At 35.3% G+C, this 22,663-nt stretch overlaps 2 protein-coding genes and 1 long non-coding RNA gene across 6 annotated transcripts in view; 2 read left to right on the top strand and 1 right to left on the bottom strand.

Annotated features, from left to right (window-relative positions):
* Positions 1–9,723, top strand: part of LOC128163084 (putative phosphoenolpyruvate synthase) — a 25,777-nt gene extending 16,054 nt beyond the window's left edge. For all 3 annotated transcript variants that reach the window (XM_052826566.1, XM_052826567.1, XM_052826569.1), the window contains 14 exons: positions 121–291; positions 856–987; positions 2,777–2,861; positions 3,417–3,568; positions 3,845–3,940; positions 4,351–4,410; positions 4,873–4,973; positions 5,403–5,538; positions 5,941–6,032; positions 6,498–6,576; positions 6,827–6,878; positions 6,976–7,052; positions 7,394–7,571; positions 7,981–9,723. In XM_052826566.1, coding sequence (XP_052682526.1) covers positions 121–291; positions 856–987; positions 2,777–2,861; positions 3,417–3,568; positions 3,845–3,940; positions 4,351–4,410; positions 4,873–4,973; positions 5,403–5,538; positions 5,941–6,032; positions 6,498–6,576; positions 6,827–6,878; positions 6,976–7,052; positions 7,394–7,571; positions 7,981–8,048 — 1,479 coding nt within the window. In that variant the 3' untranslated portion in view covers positions 8,049–9,723. The remainder of the gene's footprint in view (positions 1–120; positions 292–855; positions 988–2,776; positions 2,862–3,416; positions 3,569–3,844; positions 3,941–4,350; positions 4,411–4,872; positions 4,974–5,402; positions 5,539–5,940; positions 6,033–6,497; positions 6,577–6,826; positions 6,879–6,975; positions 7,053–7,393; positions 7,572–7,980) is intronic.
* LOC128163095 (uncharacterized) overlaps positions 1–9,970 on the bottom strand; it is a 13,601-nt gene extending 3,631 nt beyond the window's left edge. The window contains exons 1-4 of one of the 2 annotated variants that reach the window (XR_008240759.1): positions 9,892–9,970; positions 5,394–5,575; positions 3,393–3,594; positions 2,905–3,301 (exon numbers count right to left, since the gene is read on the bottom strand). This is a non-coding gene — a long non-coding RNA (uncharacterized LOC128163095). Of the gene's footprint in view, positions 1–2,904; positions 3,302–3,392; positions 3,595–5,393; positions 5,576–9,891 lie in introns of those variants that run through there. The other variant, XR_008240760.1, reaches the window with a different exon arrangement.
* Positions 9,970–22,663, top strand: LOC128163093 (uncharacterized). Its single transcript, XM_052826582.1, has 8 exons — positions 9,970–10,127; positions 14,079–14,730; positions 15,124–15,260; positions 15,593–15,737; positions 19,183–19,262; positions 21,052–21,703; positions 21,925–22,061; positions 22,326–22,663. Exons 1-8 carry the CDS (start codon positions 10,125–10,127, stop codon positions 22,470–22,472), a joined length of 1,953 nt encoding a protein of 650 aa, XP_052682542.1. The 5' UTR covers positions 9,970–10,124; the 3' UTR covers positions 22,473–22,663.

Below are 22,663 nucleotides of genomic sequence, written 5' to 3'. Positions count from 1 at the left end.
AAGTTTACAACATGTAATAAAGTCACAGAGAATAAAAATAACTTCGCAGTAAGCGTCTATCCATTATAAGTGTGTTTGCTATAACCAGGTTTTACTGTACTGAAATTGAATGTGTTTCAGCCGTATGATAGTGGCTCCATGAACAACATCTTTGGGAAGAAGGAGAACATGGAACTGACTGTTGTGGGCGAGACGTTAGCCGACCTCACTGAGGACTCTGTCAAGTCGTACCACGGACCGTTCACCTCACGCCTCAAAACTGTCATAAACACCATCAAGTACCTAACCAGTGTAAGTAAACGAATGTTCACCTCGCGCCTCAAAACCATCCTCAACACCATCAAATACATCACCAGTGTAAGTAAACAACTGTTCACCTCTCCTCAAATCCATTCTCAACACACTCAATTACATCTCCAGTGTAAGTAAACAACTGTTCACCTCTCCTCAAAATTTAATCCATTCTCAACACATTCAATTACATCACCAGTGTAAGTAAACAACTGTTCACCTCTCCTCAAATCCATTCTCAACACACTCAATTACATCTCCAGTGTAAGTAAACGACCGTTCACCTCGCGCCTCAAAACCATCCTCAACACCATCAAATTCTTAACCAGTGTATGTCTTGCCTTTGTTTATGCAGCAATGAAGGGTAATCTCCTTCACGCTAGATAAGTGTTTGGAGCATCTCTATTTCATTTGTTATAATCATGCATAGTGTTTGAAGTTCAGAACTATTTTCTCTGCTGCAAGAAAGTGTATTTTTTTAGCAATAGAAAGAGTAGAGAAGAGAATGTTGTGATAGAATGCTCTAGAACAACTGTGATATCCAAAGTTTGTTTGAATTGATAGGTGACTCCTGCCACAAATAAGAAGTGTGATGATTGGGCGAAAAAGGCAGACAGCTACGAGGTGATTGACCAATCATCTGATTGTCTGCAGATGTACAGGGACATCAGTAAGAATCTTCCCGACTACACAGAGGTACAGTCAGACTGTCAGTGGAGTATGACAATGTTAATACTATATAGAGGGTTATTTTTGCCCTGTGTTATTTTTGCCCTGTGTAAAATTTTGCCCTTCTATACTTGAAATGGTTTTGTTCCTTATTGATATTGCCCAGACACCAAGATGAATAAATTGAGACATTGAAATGCGTCTAGTTTTACATTTGTTTGTTTGTGATGAGGGTAAAAGGGACGAAAATAAAATGAGGGCAAATTTTTCCCTGTATACAGTTGTGAAATAGACATTCATTTTATTAGTACTTTTTTGGGAGTTGATTTTAATCAACTCTCCTATGCAGTCACTCAGGCAAACCGAAAGTTAAACAGTGTTTGGACCTAAGCACAAATCATCACCGCTGACAAGTCTTAGTTCTTGAATATAATAGAAAAATTCAATGAAATGTATAAATGCTGAAGCATTGTTTTTCAAGGAAAGTTATCTATAAACACTTTGAAAATAGTAAGATTTTATATAATACGAACAATTTAGATATTTATGTAGTCTCATATATTCCTACGCCAGAGTTAAATATAGTCTCGTTCAACCAGACGCTCGGCTCTCCCTGTAAATCTCAGACAATCAGAGAGGCTCTGTTGCTTGTCGGAGATTAACGGAGACAGCTGAGCGTCTGGTTGAACGAGACTGGAGTTCAATATCTATAGTGCTTGGATCCATACACTTTTTAGAATTGTTTCGATTACTTATACATAGTTTGAAATCTATCTTTAAATATTACATAACATGATTCATATGGGGTTTCTCTAAATTCTTGTCTGAAAAGTCTAATTAAAATTCATATTACAGACTAGAAACTAATTGCCACGCAAGATAAGTTCATTTTATAATAAATGATAATCGATAAAATCAACTCCCGTCATAACTTCAGTACTTTGATTCTTAATTGCTTCTCCTGTATATTACCTGTTCATACTCTGTAAACATTTCACATATTGCTGTGTATTCTATTTTGCAATTTTGGCAGAAAGCAGATTCTGCTAAATTAAGTGCATCACCAAATGCTACGCAATGCCATGTGTATATTTGTATCAATATATCAATTCAGAATTGCACTATGTCTAAATCAAATCTACGCTAACTTATTGAAATTCAAATTCCACCAAATATTGCACATGCTAAATACAGTAAAACTCAGTTGTTGCAAAGTCCTAGGGACTAATGGAATTACATATACTTTGTTATAATATCCGTAATTCGTTTTATCCGTAGGACGAATTCATAATATTTATAGCAAATTCACCATATACATGTTTTCTTTCAACAGACTATAATTTTTGCTTATTGAGGCTTAAAATAAAAATACATTATTTTGGTACCTTTAATAATCAGGTTGTGAATTGAAAAAAGTGTATGAAAATAAATTCATTCAAACTATTTTGATAAATGATAATGCAAACTATTTTAAACTGTATAGAAATTCATTATAAAGGTGTTAAATTTCGTTATTTTTTACCTGTATGAGACTCAAAATCAGTTCGCTATATCAGTAGATTTGTTATATCCGAATTTGTTATAATCATAAATTTTGCAAAGGTTTGTTAAGAATTTTACTGGTGACTCAAAATTTTTTATTTTTTTCAGAGAATTTGTAATACATGTATATCCATGTTCGTACTAAACTAGTTTTACTGTATATTTATTTAAATAATATCACATAAGTTATACAGTACTTTATGCAAATCAATAAAAAAATTATTCGTGTTTGCAGTAGTCATGCTAACAGTACTTCATTGAATTAATGTTTAAGGTTTGGAAGGTTGGACTCCTGAAGAGTGGCAACTCTGGAGCCTGGGCGGCGGCCATGTTTGGAGTTCTACTTCAGGGCAAAACTGGTGAGTAAAGTGATTTTACTATCGGCGAAGACAACAACACGAATCACTTGGGTAAAAAATGTATATGAAAGAATAATAAAAAACAAGATAAAGCTGACAAACCACAACAAGACAGACAACGTGCAACTGATTTATAGTCAAAAGTAGAAATTAACTTGACCCTTAAGGTCAAAATGTCTCTAATCAGGTTGATTTTATTGTAAATGCAATTAATTGGCAAAAAGTAAACAACACAGACAGCATTACCTGGATCTCGAACCCGCCCCCAATTAACATAAAAAAATACCCCCAAAAATCACATGAGTATCAAACAGAGCACAGTAAAGATAGACTGATGTACATGCAAGGAAACTTATATATGGCCTTAAACTCCGATACATGATTTACTTATCCTTGTTTTAGCTGTGAGTTGTCTTGGTAAATTCAAGGTGGACGAGTACCTTTTGGAAGTATAGAAGGGTGAAAATTATACAAAAATGGCAAAAATAACACTGTATACAGTACACAGTCTGTGATCATGTAGTCATGTACCTTGTTGTTGGTTTATTTGGACAGAGTACAGCAATGAGATGTGTTCGGATGTGGCCGTCATTCTCTCTCAGTGCCAGGATGTTTACAGTGCGGATGTACCGGTTGCCATTCAGGGTCTTGCTCGGAGTATCGTAACCTCGGGGCTAGAGGACAGATTCCTCAGCGGAGATGACCAGGTATTTCTAGTTTTTAAGCTCTGAAACTTTAAAGAACTCATGGTTTCAGCAAGAAATGTTAGGGACAAAATTTTGTCACAATATTTTTTTATATCACTATTGGCAAATAGAAGTTAGTTAGAAGTAATGTATTAATTTATGCTCATGGTTTCAGCAAGGAATAGGGAACAAAATTTTGCCACAATAATTTTTTTATAGCCCTGTTGGCAAAAAGAAGTTGGTTAGAAGTAATGTATTAATTTATCAATTTAAAGCACGATTTGATTGATTTTCCAGGGGTGTGTTGAGCTGCTGTCTGACAATAGTGTGCCCGCTGTAACGGACCTGTATGAGGACTTCATGAAGAGACATGGCCACCGCTACATCAGAGAGGTTAGGGACAGCCTCACTCTGAGACAGCCTCACTCTGAGACAACCTCATTCTGAGACAACCTCACTCTGAGACAGCCTCACTCTGAGACAACCTTATTCTGAGACAACCTCACTCTGAGACAACCTCACTCTGAAACAGCCTCATTCTGAGACAACCTCATTCTGCGACAACCTCATTCTAAGACAAAGTCATTAATATGATAAACACAACCTTAAATCTTAAATGAACTAAGAGAAGATCTTTAGTTATCAAAAAAAAATGTTTTGGACAATTTTTTTTAACTAATGAATCATAAATGATAAAAAGTAGCCACATGGTTTATTATACATATACAGCTATGCAAACCAACAACAGAAATTTCTGATCATTTCATTCCGTTAACTCTAAGAATTGTGATTGGCTGTTGCAGGCTGAGCTGATGGAGAAGTCTTGGCAGACCAACCCCGAGAGACTGGTACAGGTGCTGAAGGTAAGGGTGTCCCCAAGGCTACATATTAAAAATGTTTGAAAAGGTAGAGTTACTATTGCTTTCAAAAGAAATGTTACTGTTGCAGTAGATTCCTTATTTTAGGCGAGTACTTAAATCCACCATTCAAAGATTTTCCATCAAATTGCAAGAACATTTAATCGCTAATGCCAAAATTTTACGATAGTTTCATGTAGTTTAAATGTGTCCGAAAATTAAAAGCGAGATTTAAGAATTCGAGAGACAGGCTTCTTTCGATTTTATACCGATAATCATTCCTCGCGTTTAATTAGGAATTTACAGTATTGTTACAGTACTGTAGAGAGGTTCTTTCTAAAAAAAGTTAACTTTCCGAAAATTGAAAGTAATTCAGCATTTTTTTAGTGGATTAGTACTTTTAAATATAGCTGTGTAAAAAAAATATTTTGATATTAATTGCTCTGATGGGTCTCTGTTCATCTACAGAAAATCATTAAAATGAAAGCATACCAGGAAAGACAAAAAACCAGCTTCAGCATAAAAGACACCATTGCCAATCTGCAGACGCCACTAACTAATGGAGAAAAGTAGGTCAAGTTTTAGCCTACAAACCTTATATACAATAGTGATGCTAACAATAGTTAATTGTGGCTTATATGTGTATCCAATGCAAGTGTTTGGCAATGAAACAGCTGCAGCTATATTTAAAGTTTACATCCTTTGGTTTTTCCCTGGACAGTTTGATTGAATTCCATGTATGTTACATAAGATGCCAAAAGTAAATTCACCATACCTTGCATTGGTATCAGTTAGTGTTTCCAAAAAAAATTTTTTTTTAAAATTTCCACTTAACAAAGGAACATCCAATGTGATATTGGAAAGAACAACTATTTTAATGTACATTTATGTAATGAAGTTTATATTTAGAAATGAATGTAAAGACATTGATGGTTTTATTAATGATGTTGCATTATCACATGCATAAAATTTTAACCAAACTTGCTTACACTCAACAGGAGGAGTCTGAAGTTCATTCTCCCCAGAGCGCGGCGAGCGGTGGGGGAGAGGGAGTTCGGGAAGTCGCTGTGTGTGAAGGTGGCCGACAAGTTCAAACAGGCGTACTGGAGACTGGCCCAGAAAATGGAACAAGAGGTATGTGACTGTTAGCTGCAGGTCTGTAGCTTCCAGTCTGAAAAAATTTGGATGTATGACTTTGGAGATGCAGTGCCACGCATGGAAAAAATTGTGTATTTATTGTGCAAAAGAATAAGCAGTAGATTTGGAATGATTAACATTATTTATTCGCAAATTCTGTGAAAACAATTAGTACCAATGAATTCTTCATGCAATTTACTATTGATATTGCTCTTTACCATGTTAACTTTACTACCAATTTTGAAATTATAGATGATTCTCTCTGAAAAGTAGAATTTATAGATATGTATGTTTTCTTTGAATTAATGACGATATTGCCAGTATCTAAATTATAAAATTGAAAAACAATGGTAGATAATAGGAATTTCTTAATTGCATTAAAATAAACACCTCTCACAGGGTCGGTTACCAGAGAAGGAACTGTTGTTTTTCCTAACACATCGAGAAATCGGACAGCTACTGGAAACTCGCTCACCCAAGTTACTCACAAAGTAAGATAACTCAGTTAAATCATAAATAATATGATTATGAGTTAAACAAGAGAGAGAGAGAGAGAGAGAGAGAGAGAGAGAGAGAGAACCATATGTAATTATGTACCATACTGAATGAGTAGTACATGTATTACCATTCATTAAGACCTGTATGAATTTTACGATTTAATCAATATTAATGAATGAAATTATATAATATTACCTGTTAATTAAATAGATTGTATCAGACTCAGTTCTTTAGGCTCCCCATTCCATTGCTCACTCAGAGAATTTTTTAAAGTTATAAAAGAAATCAAAATTACTAATGAAATGCACAAAAGCTCATTTTAGATTTAAACAGAAATTTAACAGAACATGAAGTTCTGAGTTCTAGTCAATAATCCCAGTGAGAGTTGTCTTTCTTATCATAAGGGTTTATGCACCTTAAGGCATTGCTGTTTTTTAATGAATTGATATTGTTTTCAGAGCCAAGAGAAGAAGAAAGCTGTTGCCCAAACTGATGACTTTGTCTTTTCCAAAATACTCAGTAGGAGTTCCTAAGCCAGTAAGTCTGGGTTGTGAAGGCCAAAATATCTGTTTTCTATAAGGAAAAAAAACAACAACCCTGCATTTATGTGCATGTTCAAACTTAGGATTATTGTTCAGAGATTGGATCTCTGCAACCATCATTCAGATACTTGGAATTTTATTTATTTACCAAATACATGTAACTTGACATAGTGTGAAAATGTATGATTTTTTGCTTTAAACATTATGTAAATATTCAAGATAGTTGGGTTTTTTTTAATCTGCAGAAAGAACAGGAGAGTTTTGAGGAACAGAGGAAACCTACCTTCACTCTTACTGGTAAGTAATGGCCAGAGAAGCATACACAACAAATTGTGAATTTTTATTGGTCGATATAACATTGACCTAACTATTTCTGACCTTGACCTTTTTACAGGGATGCCAATCTGTAAAGGTCGAGTGACGGGGAAAGCACGGGTAGTCAAGACTCTAGAGGAGGCTAATTCCATACAGGTAAAAGGGGCACTGTAGTTACTATTATGAAATCATTTTGATTTGTGTGGGTCAGTTTGTTGTTGATAAAGTCAATCATTTTAAAGGTTTGTGATAATGTAATTTTGTGAATTTTCTTGCATGAATATATTCTGTGTTTTCTAATATGCCACCACAATGGCATGCGTGATTTGCATTAATTACTACTGGAAGATGCCTATTTATTGGTCGTTTGGGAGAGAGCAGTCTAAGTTATGGTACTTGTGCCCAATCCCAATTGTATTTTTGTTCAATAAAAATATGTTCAAATTGGTTGTGTTGCACACTGATGTGACAGTCATGATATGAATTTTTTTCCACAGAGAGATGACATCTTGATCGTGTCCTACACAGATGTGGGATGGACACCCTACTTCCCGCTGCTGGGGGGTCTGGTCACTGAGATGGGTGGGCTGGTCTCCCATGGGGCGGTGGTGGCCAGGGAGTTCCAGCTTCCCTGTGTGGTGAACGTTCCCAACGCAACACACTTGTTACAGTCAGGTGGGTAGAAATCTGTGTGGTTAACGTTCACAGTCAGGTGGGTATAGATCTGTGTGATTAACGTCCCCAACGCAGTGCAACTGTTATTGTCAGGTGGGTATAACTCTGAATGGTTAACGTTCCCAAGGCAACGCGCCCGTTACAGTCAGGTGGGTATAAATCTACTGTAAGCAATGAATTTAGCAAAGTACTGTACAACGTGCCTGTTACAATCTGGTGGGTATAAATCTACTGTAAACGATGAATTTAGCAAAGTACTGTACAACATGCCTGTAAACAATAATTTTAGAAAAGTACTGTACAATGCGCCTGTTACATTCAGGTGGGTATAAATCTACTGTCAACTTTTTACCGGTACATTCTGCTGATGTTTCATGTTTAATCTGATAGACAAAACATTCTTTTCCAGGTGATGATATAATTCTAGATGGACTGGCGGGAAAAATAGAAAAGCTCGAAGGAACAAGCACAGATTAAACCAGTGTGCTTGACTTTAATCCAGTCTAAACTGTGGGTGTTGTGTATTTACTTGTGTTTATGTCTATGTAACTTCACTACTCAACAAAGCGCACTGTGATTTGATTCATAATGTTGTTGTGATGAAACCTTATGAGAATTTTACTTACAAGTATAAAACTTAAAATTTATATTTTCATACAGACAAAAATATATAAAGTGTATAGTGAAAATAATAACATCATATTGAGCAAGCCTTAGGATAAAAACAGAATCTGTCACCCGTAGAAACCATGTCGACAGATCGGAGACCAACACAGTTGATCTTTCGAGGGTGCTATATGATAAACTTAGTTAATTTTGTTCATGATAGTTAACACTTCTAAGGTATAGGTTTTAGGCAATATTATTCAAATAATAGGAAAAGTACTGTAAACGTATTACAGTACATTTGGCTAAGTATTCTATTTAGCGTTTTTTGCGGAAAACGGCGTCCGCTTAATCAAGTACTCGGTCACCAATAGTAAAATATACAAGTAGATATAGATAAGTACATTTGGATATGCGCTAAATAAAATCTACGCTTATTTGTTGAAAAATCGTTTTCCGCCAAATATTGTACATGCTAAATATAATATGTTTACAGTAATGTGCTATTTCATACTTAATGTCCCAAAGACCAAATGTTTGTCTTACTGTTTCAGTTTTGGGCAGTTGCAATTTTAATTAATGTCGCTGATATTATAATGGTTTTTTGGTTACATCATTGTCTAATGCATGTATCCACAGTTTTGCCCATTGCTGTGTTCCGTCATCAAGGCTGGCATTGTTTCATTCTGAGGGCAATATGATCAAATTGATCAAATGTGTTTTTACAAATCAGGTGTACATTTTTACATTTTGTTTTTTTATATACTTGAAGATAGCCAAATTTTTCTCAATTTATACATTATACACTTATAAATTATTATATGTTTACATCTTCAGGAAAGTGTTGATTTCTATTATTAATAATATTTACATTATGAACAGTCCAATTAATTAAAGAATGTATTATGAAGACAGATTACCAGTAGGCCTACTTAATATTGCATGGGCATTTTTTTAACATCAGACAAATCCTGTATTTAATTAGGCCTTGAGCTTAATGACTCTCGAGCTGATTTTGAAATTTTATAAATGATAGACAATGAACAAGAACGTACTATTATAAGAAATTATCATACCATGCATGACTTTTACGGTATATTTAGAATCTATATTTTATATATAATAGCTAGAAAATGTGTTAAAAGATGCATAAAAAATATACCATGCTGTAAATTATTTTAATACAGTACCGGTAACTGGGTAACTGGCCAGTTTATTTTATTGAGTTGGATTGACTTGTTCTTGTTTTACTTTTTGAATTTTTGCTAACTTTATGCTCTGAACAATTCACTTCGAGTCCATTTCATGGTAACTTACTTAAATCCTGTATGGAAGAGTCATCCAAAATTGTAAAATAACATGTTAAAATTCCTTTCATCAATCTTGTGTCTTTTAAAATGATTAAATCAGATTGGAATAACTTTGAAGTGTTACTGTCTTATATAAGGAGCTGTTTTTGGTAATACGTCTATATTTACATTGCCATGCATTTTGAGATTTACATTACATGATCAGTGCACTAAAAAGCAATAAATGCTAAAACGGCTCCTCAAAGCCTTCTTTTATCATTGGGGGTGAGGGGGGGGGGAGGCACTTTTTTCTAGAAATTTCATTTTCTCAAAAATACTGTTCACTTAAAAGCATTACTCTTAAGTAATTGTTATGAATTTTAATCATTTTTTTAAAAGAGAGGTTACGAAAATGAAATACATACCGATTTAGCGAGTTTCCTCTTGGTGAGGGTCTAAAGGCACTAGGACTGAATTGACAAGCTACCGCTATTCAACCATGTTGACGTTTGCCGGTTTGGACTAAGTAGGGATGTGTAAAACAACCGATTCTGGCCATGAGGCCATCCTCACCATAGTAATTGTAGGAGATCAGCTGTAGGCTGCCGCTAGATAGCACTGGGGCCTCTTAGATAAAGGATTTGGAGACCCTGACGAAATGGTAAGAATGTTACATAGGCTTAACGTACAGCTGTACAGTACTGTTTCAGACATGATAGATATTTATCATGTTTGAATCTCTTGTTTTATTCTTAGAGTACGTTAAGGTACTTCACTACACCGAGACTTATACTTTTTAAGACACTACGTCACAAGATGGCGATTTAAATGTTTTGTTAAACTGTTTGTATCAATCGATTCAGATGTGTATCGTCATAGCTCAGTGGTTAAAGTATCAGGCTTGTGAACCGCAGGTCATGAGTTCGAATCCACCTGGGGCTTTTGTTTATGTTTACTGAATGAAATTTTTTAAAACATCATTTTTTATCTAAAATTGCACATTTTTTCGCCTATTCGACATATATACTTCTTTTCCATCATGCTTTCTATCATAATCAAGTAATTTTCTGCTGATATGAGAAACTATTTCACGGTGTAGTGAGGCACCTTAAATTAAAGTAATGAAAAAAAATATATGTAAACTAAAAATAGACCATCAATAGACACTGTACTGAACAGCTAAATGAAGTTTCCCCCATAGATAATAGCTACTGTAGAACTAAGAATAGGCCTAAAGATAAAAGAATGATGCACCTTGAAAAGGATGTACACTATAAAAACTGATATTTATAACATTATATATAGGCCTAGTCTGTCCCAAAACATTTATAAGCTGCACAGTACATCAGGGTTCAAGCAAGGTTCATTCAAAAGTGTGATAAAATTCCAAGATATCTCCTTTGAAACCCCCCCCCCCCCCCCCCCCCCCCCATCATAAAGATCTAAAGTTTGTCTGATTTCAATACACGCGGCTACAAATAAAAAATGTATAGTGCAGGATTATATATACGTTGTAAACGGAGAATAATGTATAAAAATTGTGCCATGTTTTGAGTGCTTGGTGAATGGAGAAAAGATGTTAACATTCCCCAATAATTAGGGCTGGGACGATTCTGTACTTAGCCAATTCGGTACATATCACGATACATGAGATACGATACAAATCATGATACATTGAAACTAAATAAAAACATGAATAAGGGTTAAAAATTTATTTAATCTGTTGATGTATATTACCGCATGTCCAATGTTATTGATATATTTAAAATGAGCGTTGCAAAATTTACAAATGACTTAAGTCTCATAAACACTAATTTTTCATAAACAAGTAATCCAAAAGTTGTCCACAGTCTCCAGATTTAGCTTCCTAACAGTTTCGACAACTTTACGAGGTTTTCCGCATCTTTGTACTTTCATATTAGGCGCGCAGACTAAAAATAGCCGATATATGAAGCTCGGATATTTTTGGAAAATAAAAAAAAGTTCGCTTAGGTATCGTTGTATTAATGGTAAACGTATCGATCCAAATATTGTCAAAATAAATACCATGATGCACCGTCATGATGCATCGGTGCATCGGTGGATCGTCCCATCCCTACCAATAATATGAACTGTTGGGGGCACACACACAAACTGTTGCACTTGGGTGTGTAGATGCAAAAGTGGGAAGTTGCTTAGTTGAGGGAGTGCAGATACTTCTACATATCCGAGACTCCCTAGCCTTTCCAACTTCACGATTTTAGAGCAACTATTGGTGCACCAACTTTGACATTTTAGAAGGTATTATATATATAAGAGGTGTATGGAGGCAATTCGCCTACTGTATTTAGCGTAAATTATGACAGTGCTATCTGGTTACAATTACTAGTGAGAGATGTACTGACGTTATAGAGCCCTTTGTCAGTACTATGGTACTCTCTTGCAAAGCAATTTTAATATAAATTATTAATTACATACTTTGCTGAACTTTTAGTTATAGGAAGATAAGTGACGTAAATGAAACATATTTGAGTGAACGTCAAATTTCATCAAATAATGCCAATTTGTCGTACAAAAGAGCAGTATTGCAGTTTCGTTGGAGGGGTCATATAAGATGGCATTGTGAATAGGCTTGGCTTTATATTTGACCTCCACTTAGTACCAGCCAATTTTTACAATTTTGATATATCATGCTGAAATGAATTTGGTCAATTGATGCAAGCGGCGATTGTACAACTAGGTTATTAATATTTGATAGACTTTTTTTGGCATCATTAGATATTAATATTTTACAAAATTATGCATCTGCAGATTTATGCTTGAAAAAATAAAAGAGATACATAATAGTATGAATAACCTTCTATAAAAAATTACAGTACAAACACAGATTACGTGTAGAACTGTCATTTAGACAATTCTTATTTTGTCAGACAAGCAGACATGTACGTGGACCTTTGCAAAGTAGATTATGATTGAATGCAAGTATTAATCAGTCCTTTTAAAGTTAGTACTGCAGTGGTTTAAAGTTCAGTAGTTCACGGACCATGAGACTACAGCTCCCAGACTATAACAATTAACTGTGATCAGATGGTCAGTTAATTTTTACTGCTACCATATAATAACCCCAGTTGGTTCTAATATGTTGGAGGTAGGATTGTCTCAGAGAGAGAGAGAGAGAGAGAGAGAGAGAGAGAGAGAGAGAGCGAGCTCAGAGAGAGAGAGAGAGAGAGAGAGAGAAAGGAAGAGCTCAGAGAGAGAGAGCTCAGAGAGAGGGGGAGAGAGCTCAGAGAGAGAGGGAGAGAGCTCAGAGAGAGAGAGACAGAGAGAGAGAGAGCTCAGAGAGGGGGAGAGAGAGAAAGGGAAAGAGAGAGAATTATCTTGTATACATATATGAATTTTGACAAGATATTATCAGTGTATGTTTGTAGAGGTTTGACTTTTTTTTTACTTGGTTATGTGCAAGTAATTGAATCAGTTGAATATGTAGGTCAAAATTCTCTTTAGAATGAAATAGAACTATACCTGTCTGTGTTGTGATTTCAGATCAAATGGCTCTTAAACATACTTTAATGAATCTTTTAAAACAAAACTGAAAGTTGGTAATTAACTCAACCATTTCTGTGTTTGCATGTTTACTGCATGCAGACTGATTTTAATCAAACTGATTTCCACAGCATTATGTCTGGGTGTTCGGTTGCGAAAGATTTTTTAAAAAGTGTACGTGAGGATCTTAATTGTCTTGGCCATTTTCATGTGTAGATTAATTGTTCTGTGTAGCAGTGTTAGCCCATTGAATTAGGTGCACCACGTGCACTGAAAATAACTCTAATTCTGTAAATTCAATTAAGTATTTAGAAGCAGCTGAAAATCATTATATTGAGTGTATTGTGAAGCTTAAATAACGTAAATCAATGAAAAGGATTAAATTTGAATGAACTTGTACCAGATGTGAAAAAGATAAACTTTGTCTTTATATAGGCAGATATATTCCTGAGTTGATGATCATCAACTCAATGTGAAAAATATAATTATGTACATGTATTTGAATCAGATTTACATTCATGAAATGGCAAGTGGGTAACAAAGATACATGTAATTCAAAACTGAAATAAGTATATAAATCTTGAAGCTTAAATATCTATTAAATCTTTTAAAATACATGTATATTTGGTATATTTGATTGTTCAATTCACAAAGTAAAAGTTTGTATTTATAATTATGGTTCAAAATCACTAATCCCATTGTTTTAACTTGATCATTTTTTAAATGAAATACAGTACTGTATTGTAAATTTCTATTTACAAGTAAATGCTAGGAATAAACATCCTCAATAAAACGAAGAAAGAATCCGTTACAGATTATCAAATCTTGCTTTCATCACTTTGAAATTTAAGTTTGCCACTCAAGATAATAAATTCTTGCTATCAGAATCGTGGAAAGAAGTACTTGCATAAAATAACGAGTAGACAATACATGTAATTTACTGACACAGATTCCATAATGATTTTTAATCCATTTCACACTGATGTCAATCACACCTCCATGTACAAGTGACTCATCATTGAAATAAAACTGTTCCAGACACCCAATTATAATTTTAGCTTCCAAAAAAACAAAATCTTGTATTTTTCAGGGCTATCTGATGACTTGGAGGGAATTGTGGGTAATGGCTGTTGGATTCGACCCCCCGGTGACACACTTCTCCTCAGTAACATCAGCCATCCTAGTCTACCTACTGGCCTTGCTGTTCTGTTACGTCTTCTACCAGTTGTCACGGATACTCCTACCCAGATTCCTGCAGGAATATGTCCTAGATTTCTTCAAAACCATGGCTTTCTGTACCTACTGTTTCGGTCATGGAGTCATACGAAACGCTCACGGCCACCTTGCCTACATCCTCTGTGTTGTGCCTTTAAACACCGCCAGTGTCTTCATTTTCAACCTCGGTGATGGAACCCCACTCATGGTGTGGTTAAAATACCTCCAGAAACAGATCCCTGCTTGGAAATTTCTGGCAAAAGTGACTGCTCAAATCATGGCTGGTCTGTGTTCTTGGGAGCTCGGCCATTTGATTTTTCGACTGGACTTTCATCCTTCCTTTGTGGAGAAAGTTGAGAGTCAGGTCAACTGTTCCACTGACTTGAATGTTGCCACGGTTACAGGTTTTGCCTTAGAGACGGTTGCCGTTACCTACGACTTCTGGTTAGATCAGCAGACGCTTTCTCGTTATATGCCGTTAGACCTTGCCTTAAAGATCCTTAACTGTGCCATTATTGTATGTTTAGGTAAAAGCATTTTTTTCCCTTGATTTACTATATTCCCCTTCATGCTTTCAATGACCTTGTCCTTACCTTTTAAAAAAAAATTTTTAGTCATTGAAGCAAATTTTTGATAACTCACACATCAAATTATACAATTTTCTTAGTGTTCCTAAGTGTTCCTTACTTAAGAATGGAAATGTGGTATCACTAATGCCATTTGTTTGTTTGGAATTGCTGCCTGGAAGTTTCTAGACCCAGGAGGAAGGCAGGGAATTTTTTTTTTTTTGCTGATAAAATTTTATCAGCGGGGGTATTTCAGTGAGGTGGGCGGCAATTCCAACCGAACAATAATTTTATTTTGTCCTAAAGAAATTGTATCCATTTGAATGATTTATCAGCGTTAACTTCCTCCATCAGGTTTACACCTGACTGGAATGTACCTGCACCCTGCCATGGCGACGGGTCACACATTCGGCTGCGGACCCACCCCCATCTTGTCACACATCCTAGTCTACTGGGGAGGCCCGTTCATTGGAATATACATTGGTCTAAAGGTCAGTATTCTCCCCATACAAACTACAGTAAGACTTGGTTACAGAGAACTTGCTTACAATGAATATATTCTTACAGTGAAGTCAATTTCATAACCCTAAAAGTTAATTACATGTGATAGGACTTTTATGATCAGGTAGAACCAAATACATTTATTAGGAATGAAAATCACCTTTTCTTGGTACTTTGCTATAAGCATGTTTTACTGCACAGTGTTATAGAAATAGAATTTTTTTTATTTTATAGTGCATCAAAATTAGGAAACACATTATTTGTGAGAATTTTCGGCTGTTTAAATTGCCCCTTTTTACCAGCATTCAAATTTTACTTTCAGCTGGGACAAATGTTCCATCTGCCGATCTCAACGACAACAAAATCCCAGCAGCCAATCAAAACAACCCAAAATGGTGACCATGGAGACAGCATTGTCAAAAAGACTGAACAAAATGGCCATCATTCAGGGGAAGTGCGCAACAGGAGTAGGAAGAAGAAGCATTATTAGAGAACGAAAATTATCCTGGTGCTTCTCTGTTTGTGTTCAAAATGCTGTATTTAGAAAGGAAACCTACTCCATAAAGGCCAAAAATAATGCCGGTAAATTTCCTGGTGCTCCCATTTTAATTTCATAAAATTTTAATGTTATTTTTTCTTGTCTGATATGACTTTAAAAAAAATTACAATTTTAATCATTAAGGACATTAAGTGTCCTTTCATCTTGTTTAATGAGATGTTTAATTAACATCTTATTTTGTGATTAATGAAATCAATTTTTCATTTATGGTTTTATTATGACTATGTTACATGTAATTCCAATTTTTTGAAGATAATTTCAATTGCTCATTTTACTTCATTAAATTCCAGATTGTATTGGACCAACACTTTGAAATATTTTGCCAAGGGCACCATGTTGAAATGTTTTTTTTTTCATTTCTATGTTTTGCATTTTGATATCAATCAATTGATCTCACATTATGATGATGTGCTTATTTTTTTAACACACCTATATTGTTCACAAGTGTTGTACCAGTTTGTAATGTATTTGTGGCAAGGCCAAAATATTCATTTGGGGTTATTTTTTCAGGCACTACTGCTTAAGTTACAATGCAATGTTACAAAGGGGAATAACTTTGTATTTTTTTTTTAATTTTCCCACCAGAACCTTTTCAATTTTTCGGACAAATAGGAAAAATGACATTCGTAATGGAAACCCTGCATGCTGCATTATTCTTGTTCAGGAAATTTTTTGCACAAGAATTAAAGACTTTTTTTTGTTTTTACCTTAATTAATACTGAAATAATTTTCCATACTGTAGATTCCTTATTTTACACGAGTACTTAATTCTGCGATTCTACCATTTTGAATCATATCTTGAGAATATAAAAAACACGAGCATCAAACTTTTGTTATGACTTCATATAGTCCACATCTGCCATTATATTAAAAGTGAGATATTAAAATCTGTGAGAGGTGTTTCTTGCAATGTTTCTCGCGATTTATGAATTCCACAGCATTTAATCAAGAATTTACAGTATTCAGATTTGTTTTGAGTGAAGGTACCAATATATTGATCTTTATTTTTTGTTATATATGTGTAACTTTGTCTGTCTGATTTTTTGGTTGAAAACTTAATTAGCATTCAGTTTGGCGAGAGCCTTCATCTTCTGTCACCATCATACACAGAAAATCTTGGTTACGTAGAATTTTAAAACAGTAGTTTGGGAAACTACTCGTAGTTTCTCATTATTTATGTATTTCAATGTATATAGCATAAAATCATTTAAGGCTGTTCCATCTATTTTTTTTTAATACACATATATAGTATTGTTGTCCTTGGGAACTTATTCTTAATCTATAAAACAAATTCCTTAACAGATTTTAACGAAAGATTGGACTTTCGTGAGATGTTACCATCTACTTTACTCATCAAAACAAGCTCTCAAATACTGACCTCGTTTCTCCTAATTTACTTAGAGAAGCTCATTAATATTCACAAAAATCCAAACTCAGAATTTTTTTTACCCCAACTGCTCTGTTGTGTGAAATTGATGCTACTGTAAATTCCTTATATTACGCAAGTTCTTAATTCCACAATTCCAATGTTTTGTATCAAATAGGGAGATTATTAAATCGCAAATGTGGAACATATATCCAACTTTATTATAGTTCCTGACAATCAGAAAATAATGGGGAGATTTAAAAATCCGAGAAGGGTGCTTCTCGCGATTTTAGGCGGATATAAATTCCACGCAATTTATGAGGAATTTACATTATTTTAAATAAAACATACAGCCCTGAATGAAGTCAACAAGTGTCATTGTTTTCAATGTATTTATACCTATTAGCCAATGAAAGGACAGTTTATCAAGATTAGACCCCGCCTGCATCAAATCAGAGTTTGTCACACACATATATTTATTTAGATTCACCGGTATCCATATGTTTGGAAATGAGGATTCTCGAGTTTATGAATATTGTGTTTCTGTATCATCGATAACTTGAATCATTCATTATAAAGGGGGGGGGGGGGGTGGGGGGAGTGTAAGGTGCTCAGCTAGAGAGATTATTCATTGACATCAAGGGGTAGGGATAGTAAAAGTACCAAAATATGCTTATTTGAAGAGTGAGGCTTCAGTTTGACAAAAGTTAGTTTTGAAAAATAAACATTTTAAATGTTACAAATGCAAGACCTTTGAAAGGTGTATTTGAATAGTTACCAGAATTATTTTCAAATTTATACATCGTTATGCATTTTATTTTAACTCTTCACTTCACCATAATTTTACTATAAATGGAAAGCTCATCAGCTTGCTGTATTGATCACCTGGTTTCACGTTTATATAAAGATGTCACAGATTTATCAAAGCATGCAATGCACAGTCTCAAGTTATAGCATGGGACATAATACAAGGAACCCATTATACAACAGCTGGCTAATCAAAACTATCCACAAATCAAAATGTATTATTTATCATTTGACATATTATGTTTGTTCTCTTGGTGATGACTGCTGGTACTGTGGTATTACATATGTTGGATGAATATTGAATATATTGAACCAATAAAAAGATGGATTAAAGTACCGTCTCCTGTTTTACATGTATATGCAGACACGCAGAATTGTTTATCAAATTTGGAAGGGGACCCCCAGGATGTGGCTTAAACAGAAAGTTGGTGGGACAGAAGGCCTTCATGTTTATGTATTGACATATGGAAAACGAACTTGAAATAAAAGGGGAGTAACATCCCCCCCCCCCCCCCCAACCACACACACATACCCACGACCCATCTTTTTACTACGACACTGTTTAAATAGATTTTAGAGGATGCATATCATAGGTTGCAGAACCATTTCGTGCTTTAATATTATAACAAAGGTTTGCTATGACATATTTTGAAAATGAGAAATGGTCGTCAAAGTATTGAATATGATTACGGTATAGGCCTGGACTACTAGTTCTATCTATTGGTTGTTCTACTGCATCATCTTGCCCCGCCCCCTCGTTCCCACAAACCTCCAAAGGATGTCCGTTAAAATGTGAGGTAAATATATTTTAACAAAACCCACAAATCTATGAACTAGTAGTACAATGTACATATATTCATGTCAAATGTGAATTTAATTCTCTCTCTCTCTCCTCTATCTCTCTCTCTCTCTCTCCTTAGATTTAAAATCTCTCTCTCTCTCTCTCTGTGCGGGTGGGTGGGAGTGGGAGGGGTGTTATTTATTCGCATCTTTTCGGGGCTTTCTGGACACCTGTGGGAAAGGTCCGAGAAGTTGCGAGCTTTTTTGTTGTTGTTGGAGGGGGAGGGGGGGGGGGTGGCTAATATGGGCCGGGAGCAGAACCTCCCAAAAAACCGTCCTCACATGTTATGTCATTCAAAATGTCTCGTCATGGATAACTTTATATAACAGTCACTGACAGACACGACGAACCCAAGAAGAAAAAGGTGTCGACATCTAGGTAAACTGATAAAGAAAACTAGGACATCAGGCCGCGGCATGGTGAGGTCTTACTCTTATAATTATCACTGCATATATACATACTGAACTGTTTGCATTTTGTCTGTAAACTTGTAAATTCAATTCATTTGAAAGATATACCCATCAGCAGTTAAATTCCGGAGTGAAATTCATTAGTTGCTTTGTTCGTTTGACCAGGTTGGTGTGTTGAGGCTTACTGGAATATTAAGTAGTGATTAAAAGTATACAGTACACACGTGTACATTTTACACAGTTAAATATCAGATAAGTTTTTAAATATTTGCATGCATGCGGTCACGCACCGACTCTAGATTTATTTAATCTTTAAGATTAAATTAAGTAAACACACATGACTGTGCAATCGTGAATTAGAATTGATTTTTTTTTTTTAGCAAATCGGGAAAGAAAAAGTTCAATTCAACGATAACATCATGCATGTGCGGATCCATACTTTTTTTTCTGGGGGTTGGGGTTGGAAAAAGAAGGATATTTTAGTTTTGATTTTTTTAAAGGGGGGGGGGGGGGTTCTTGTACCGGTATCAAATTTTGAAGAAAAAACAAATCCTATTTTCCAACTCATCTTTTATCTTTAGTTGATACGCATCATTTTCAGTGTCAAAAATGAATAACGTTTTGTGGAGTTTCTAAAAACTTTTAAACAACATATTGTTATAAACGTCGAGTAGTCTCTCACAACAAAGATAGGTAAAGACTGTTAAAAATTTTGGACGAGTCAAATATGCACGAACATGCACATGTATGCATAGAATAAAAAAAACCGTGCTAGTAATTTGATAGGATCTGTTAGGGATATAACAAAATTGTCTGTCTCTGTGTGAAAATTTCAAACCAAAGGCGCTGCTAATTAAACACCAAAAAGGGATTTTTTAAATTAGTCCAGAAATGCTTTTTGATTCATTATAAAATTTAGAGACATCTATCTTAATGTAATTTAAGATGAATAGAGTTACCTTTCTTTCTCTCTTACGATCATGTGCGGGCCACAGGTTGAGGTTAGGGGTGGGGGAAGGGGGACAGCCCCATCCCCGCCCTTGGAAATTAAACATCTCAATTCATAAATATCATTGATCCACAGTTAAACTTAACAATAACCAATGGGAAATATATGTGGATCTGCACCTGATATGACTTTTCAAATTGAAGAGGTACACTTGACACGGTGGTTTACAGCTCATGGCCAATTGTAAGCTATTTCTAAAGGAGGCTAGATGGCCAACAAGTTACTCGTCAGATCTGCCTTAAAATTTTAAAATTGATATTTTTGGCCCATAAAATATTTATTAGTAAAGAGAAAATCCAAATATTTTAGCTTTAAATTTGAATATCTCTCTCTCTCTCTCTCTCTCTCTCTCTCTCTCTCTCTCTCTCTCTCTCTCTCTCTCTCTCTCTCTCTCTCTGCTGAATTTGAAATTAAAGGCAGATATACTATTTGGGTTGAGTGAGAATGGAACAAAAATAAAACAGGGTTAAAATAGTATTTTTTTTCTTTCAATGATTTGAATTAGACTATGAGTTCTCGTTTTCACCCCTTGCAATTTTCTCATGAGTAGTCTGTTTTGAATAAACAATCATATTTACATTAAATGTCTGAAGTCCAAGGTAGCCTATTTTTAAAAGAACTTTGGTCCTTCACGTTTGTCCTTGTTATTTCTTGAAAATAATACTTGTACATGCAGTTCATCCCACGAGATCAATATTTCAGTTTTTTTTAATATTAACGTATTATACATTATTATGAAGTTATAACAAGATGTTTACAATATTATTCAATATTTTATCTTTTTTTTAGGGGGCTTTTACGACATGGAGAGAGCTTTGGTCAATGTCGGTCGGGTTCGATCCCCCGATGACCCACTTCTCGTCTGTGACGTCAGCAGTCCTGATTTACCTACTGGTCTTGCTCCTCTGTTACGTCCTATACCAGTTGTCAAAAACATTTCTTCCCGGATTCATACAAGAATACGTCCTGGATTTCTTCAAGACGTTAGCTTTCTGTACCTATTGTTTTGGCCATGGCGTCGTTAGGAACGCGCATGGTCACCTTGGTTACATCCTCTGCATGGTGCCCCTCAACACAGCCAGTGTTCTAATCTTTAACCTTGGAGACGGGACGCCCTTGACTGTATGGGCCAAATATCTTCGAGGTCAAATTCCCACATGGAAGTTCGTTGTCAAGGTGTCGGCCCAAATCGTTGCCGGGTTTTGCGCCTGGGAACTTGGACACTTCATTTTAGGCCTAGATTTTCACCCGTCGTTTGCAGACAAACTTGGCCAAAAAGCGAACTGTAACTCAGATTTGAGAATTGCCGCCATAGCGGGGTTTTTCCTGGAAGGGACTGGGGTAGCCTATGACTTCTGGATGAACCAACAGACACTCTCTAAAAATAGAGCACTGGACATTGCTTTGAAATTTACCAATACAGCTCTCGTGGTTTGTATCGGTAAGAGACAATAAAAATCATCGTTTCAAAATGTCTTACCCCCCCCCCCCCCCTTAAAATACCGGTATCATGTGTGATTGTGCATTTCGTTACTTCCTCCCGTCCATCTTACTTTCTTTAAATGCATACACTTTAACTTTTTTTCTAAGACACACAATGCATCTTAACTGTAATTGTCTCTGCTGTCTCGCTATGGTTTTCTTTCTGTGTTTTATTTCTAGGCGTGAGGATGACAGGGATGTACATACACCCAGCTATGGTCACGGGGCGAACCATCGGCTGTGGAGACACCCCAATACTGTCCCATCTACTGGTGTACTGGGCAGGGCCGTTCGTAGGGATATTTGTGGGGCTTAAGGTAGGATAACAGGAGAGAGAGAGAGAGAGAGAGAGAGAGAGAGAGAGAGAGAGAGAGAGAGAGAGAGAGAGAGAGAGAGTTTAAACACTGAATACAAGCTGAAAGAATACTTTGGGCCTTTTAAATATCAATCTATACATATAGTCATTAAAAAAAAATGTATATACTAAGTTTAAGTTAAACATCATGATTTCGCTATAGACCTACTTCCGACTTAAGTTACCTAGCAGGACTGAATGTCTTATTCTCTCAATGTAATTACAGGCGAGTCAGATTTATAGTTTGCCCTTTAACAAAGATACACCAGATAAAGAGTACAAAAAGGGAGACGACTCTTTGGGTACGAAAAAGAAGAATGTGACATCAGGAAAAGTACGGCAAAGGAAAGTGAAGAAAGATGAAACCACGTAGCTGAATACTGCCATGCTTTTGTTGATTTTTTTTTCAAATAAGTGATCTCATCTATTTATGTTGCTTATAATAAATTAAATGCTTTGTCGATTAATAAAAATATTCTGACAGTATTATCTTAATTACGTTAAATGAGCGAAAATTGTATGCGTGTCAATTCCATTTGCTTGATTAGATTTTCAATAATACTG

The sequence above is a fragment of the Crassostrea angulata genome, chromosome 9 (genome assembly GCF_025612915.1).
Source record: "Crassostrea angulata isolate pt1a10 chromosome 9, ASM2561291v2, whole genome shotgun sequence".
In the NCBI taxonomy this organism is placed as follows: Eukaryota; Metazoa; Mollusca; class Bivalvia; order Ostreida; family Ostreidae; genus Magallana; species Magallana angulata.
This window is presented reverse-complemented; position numbering and strand designations above follow the sequence as displayed.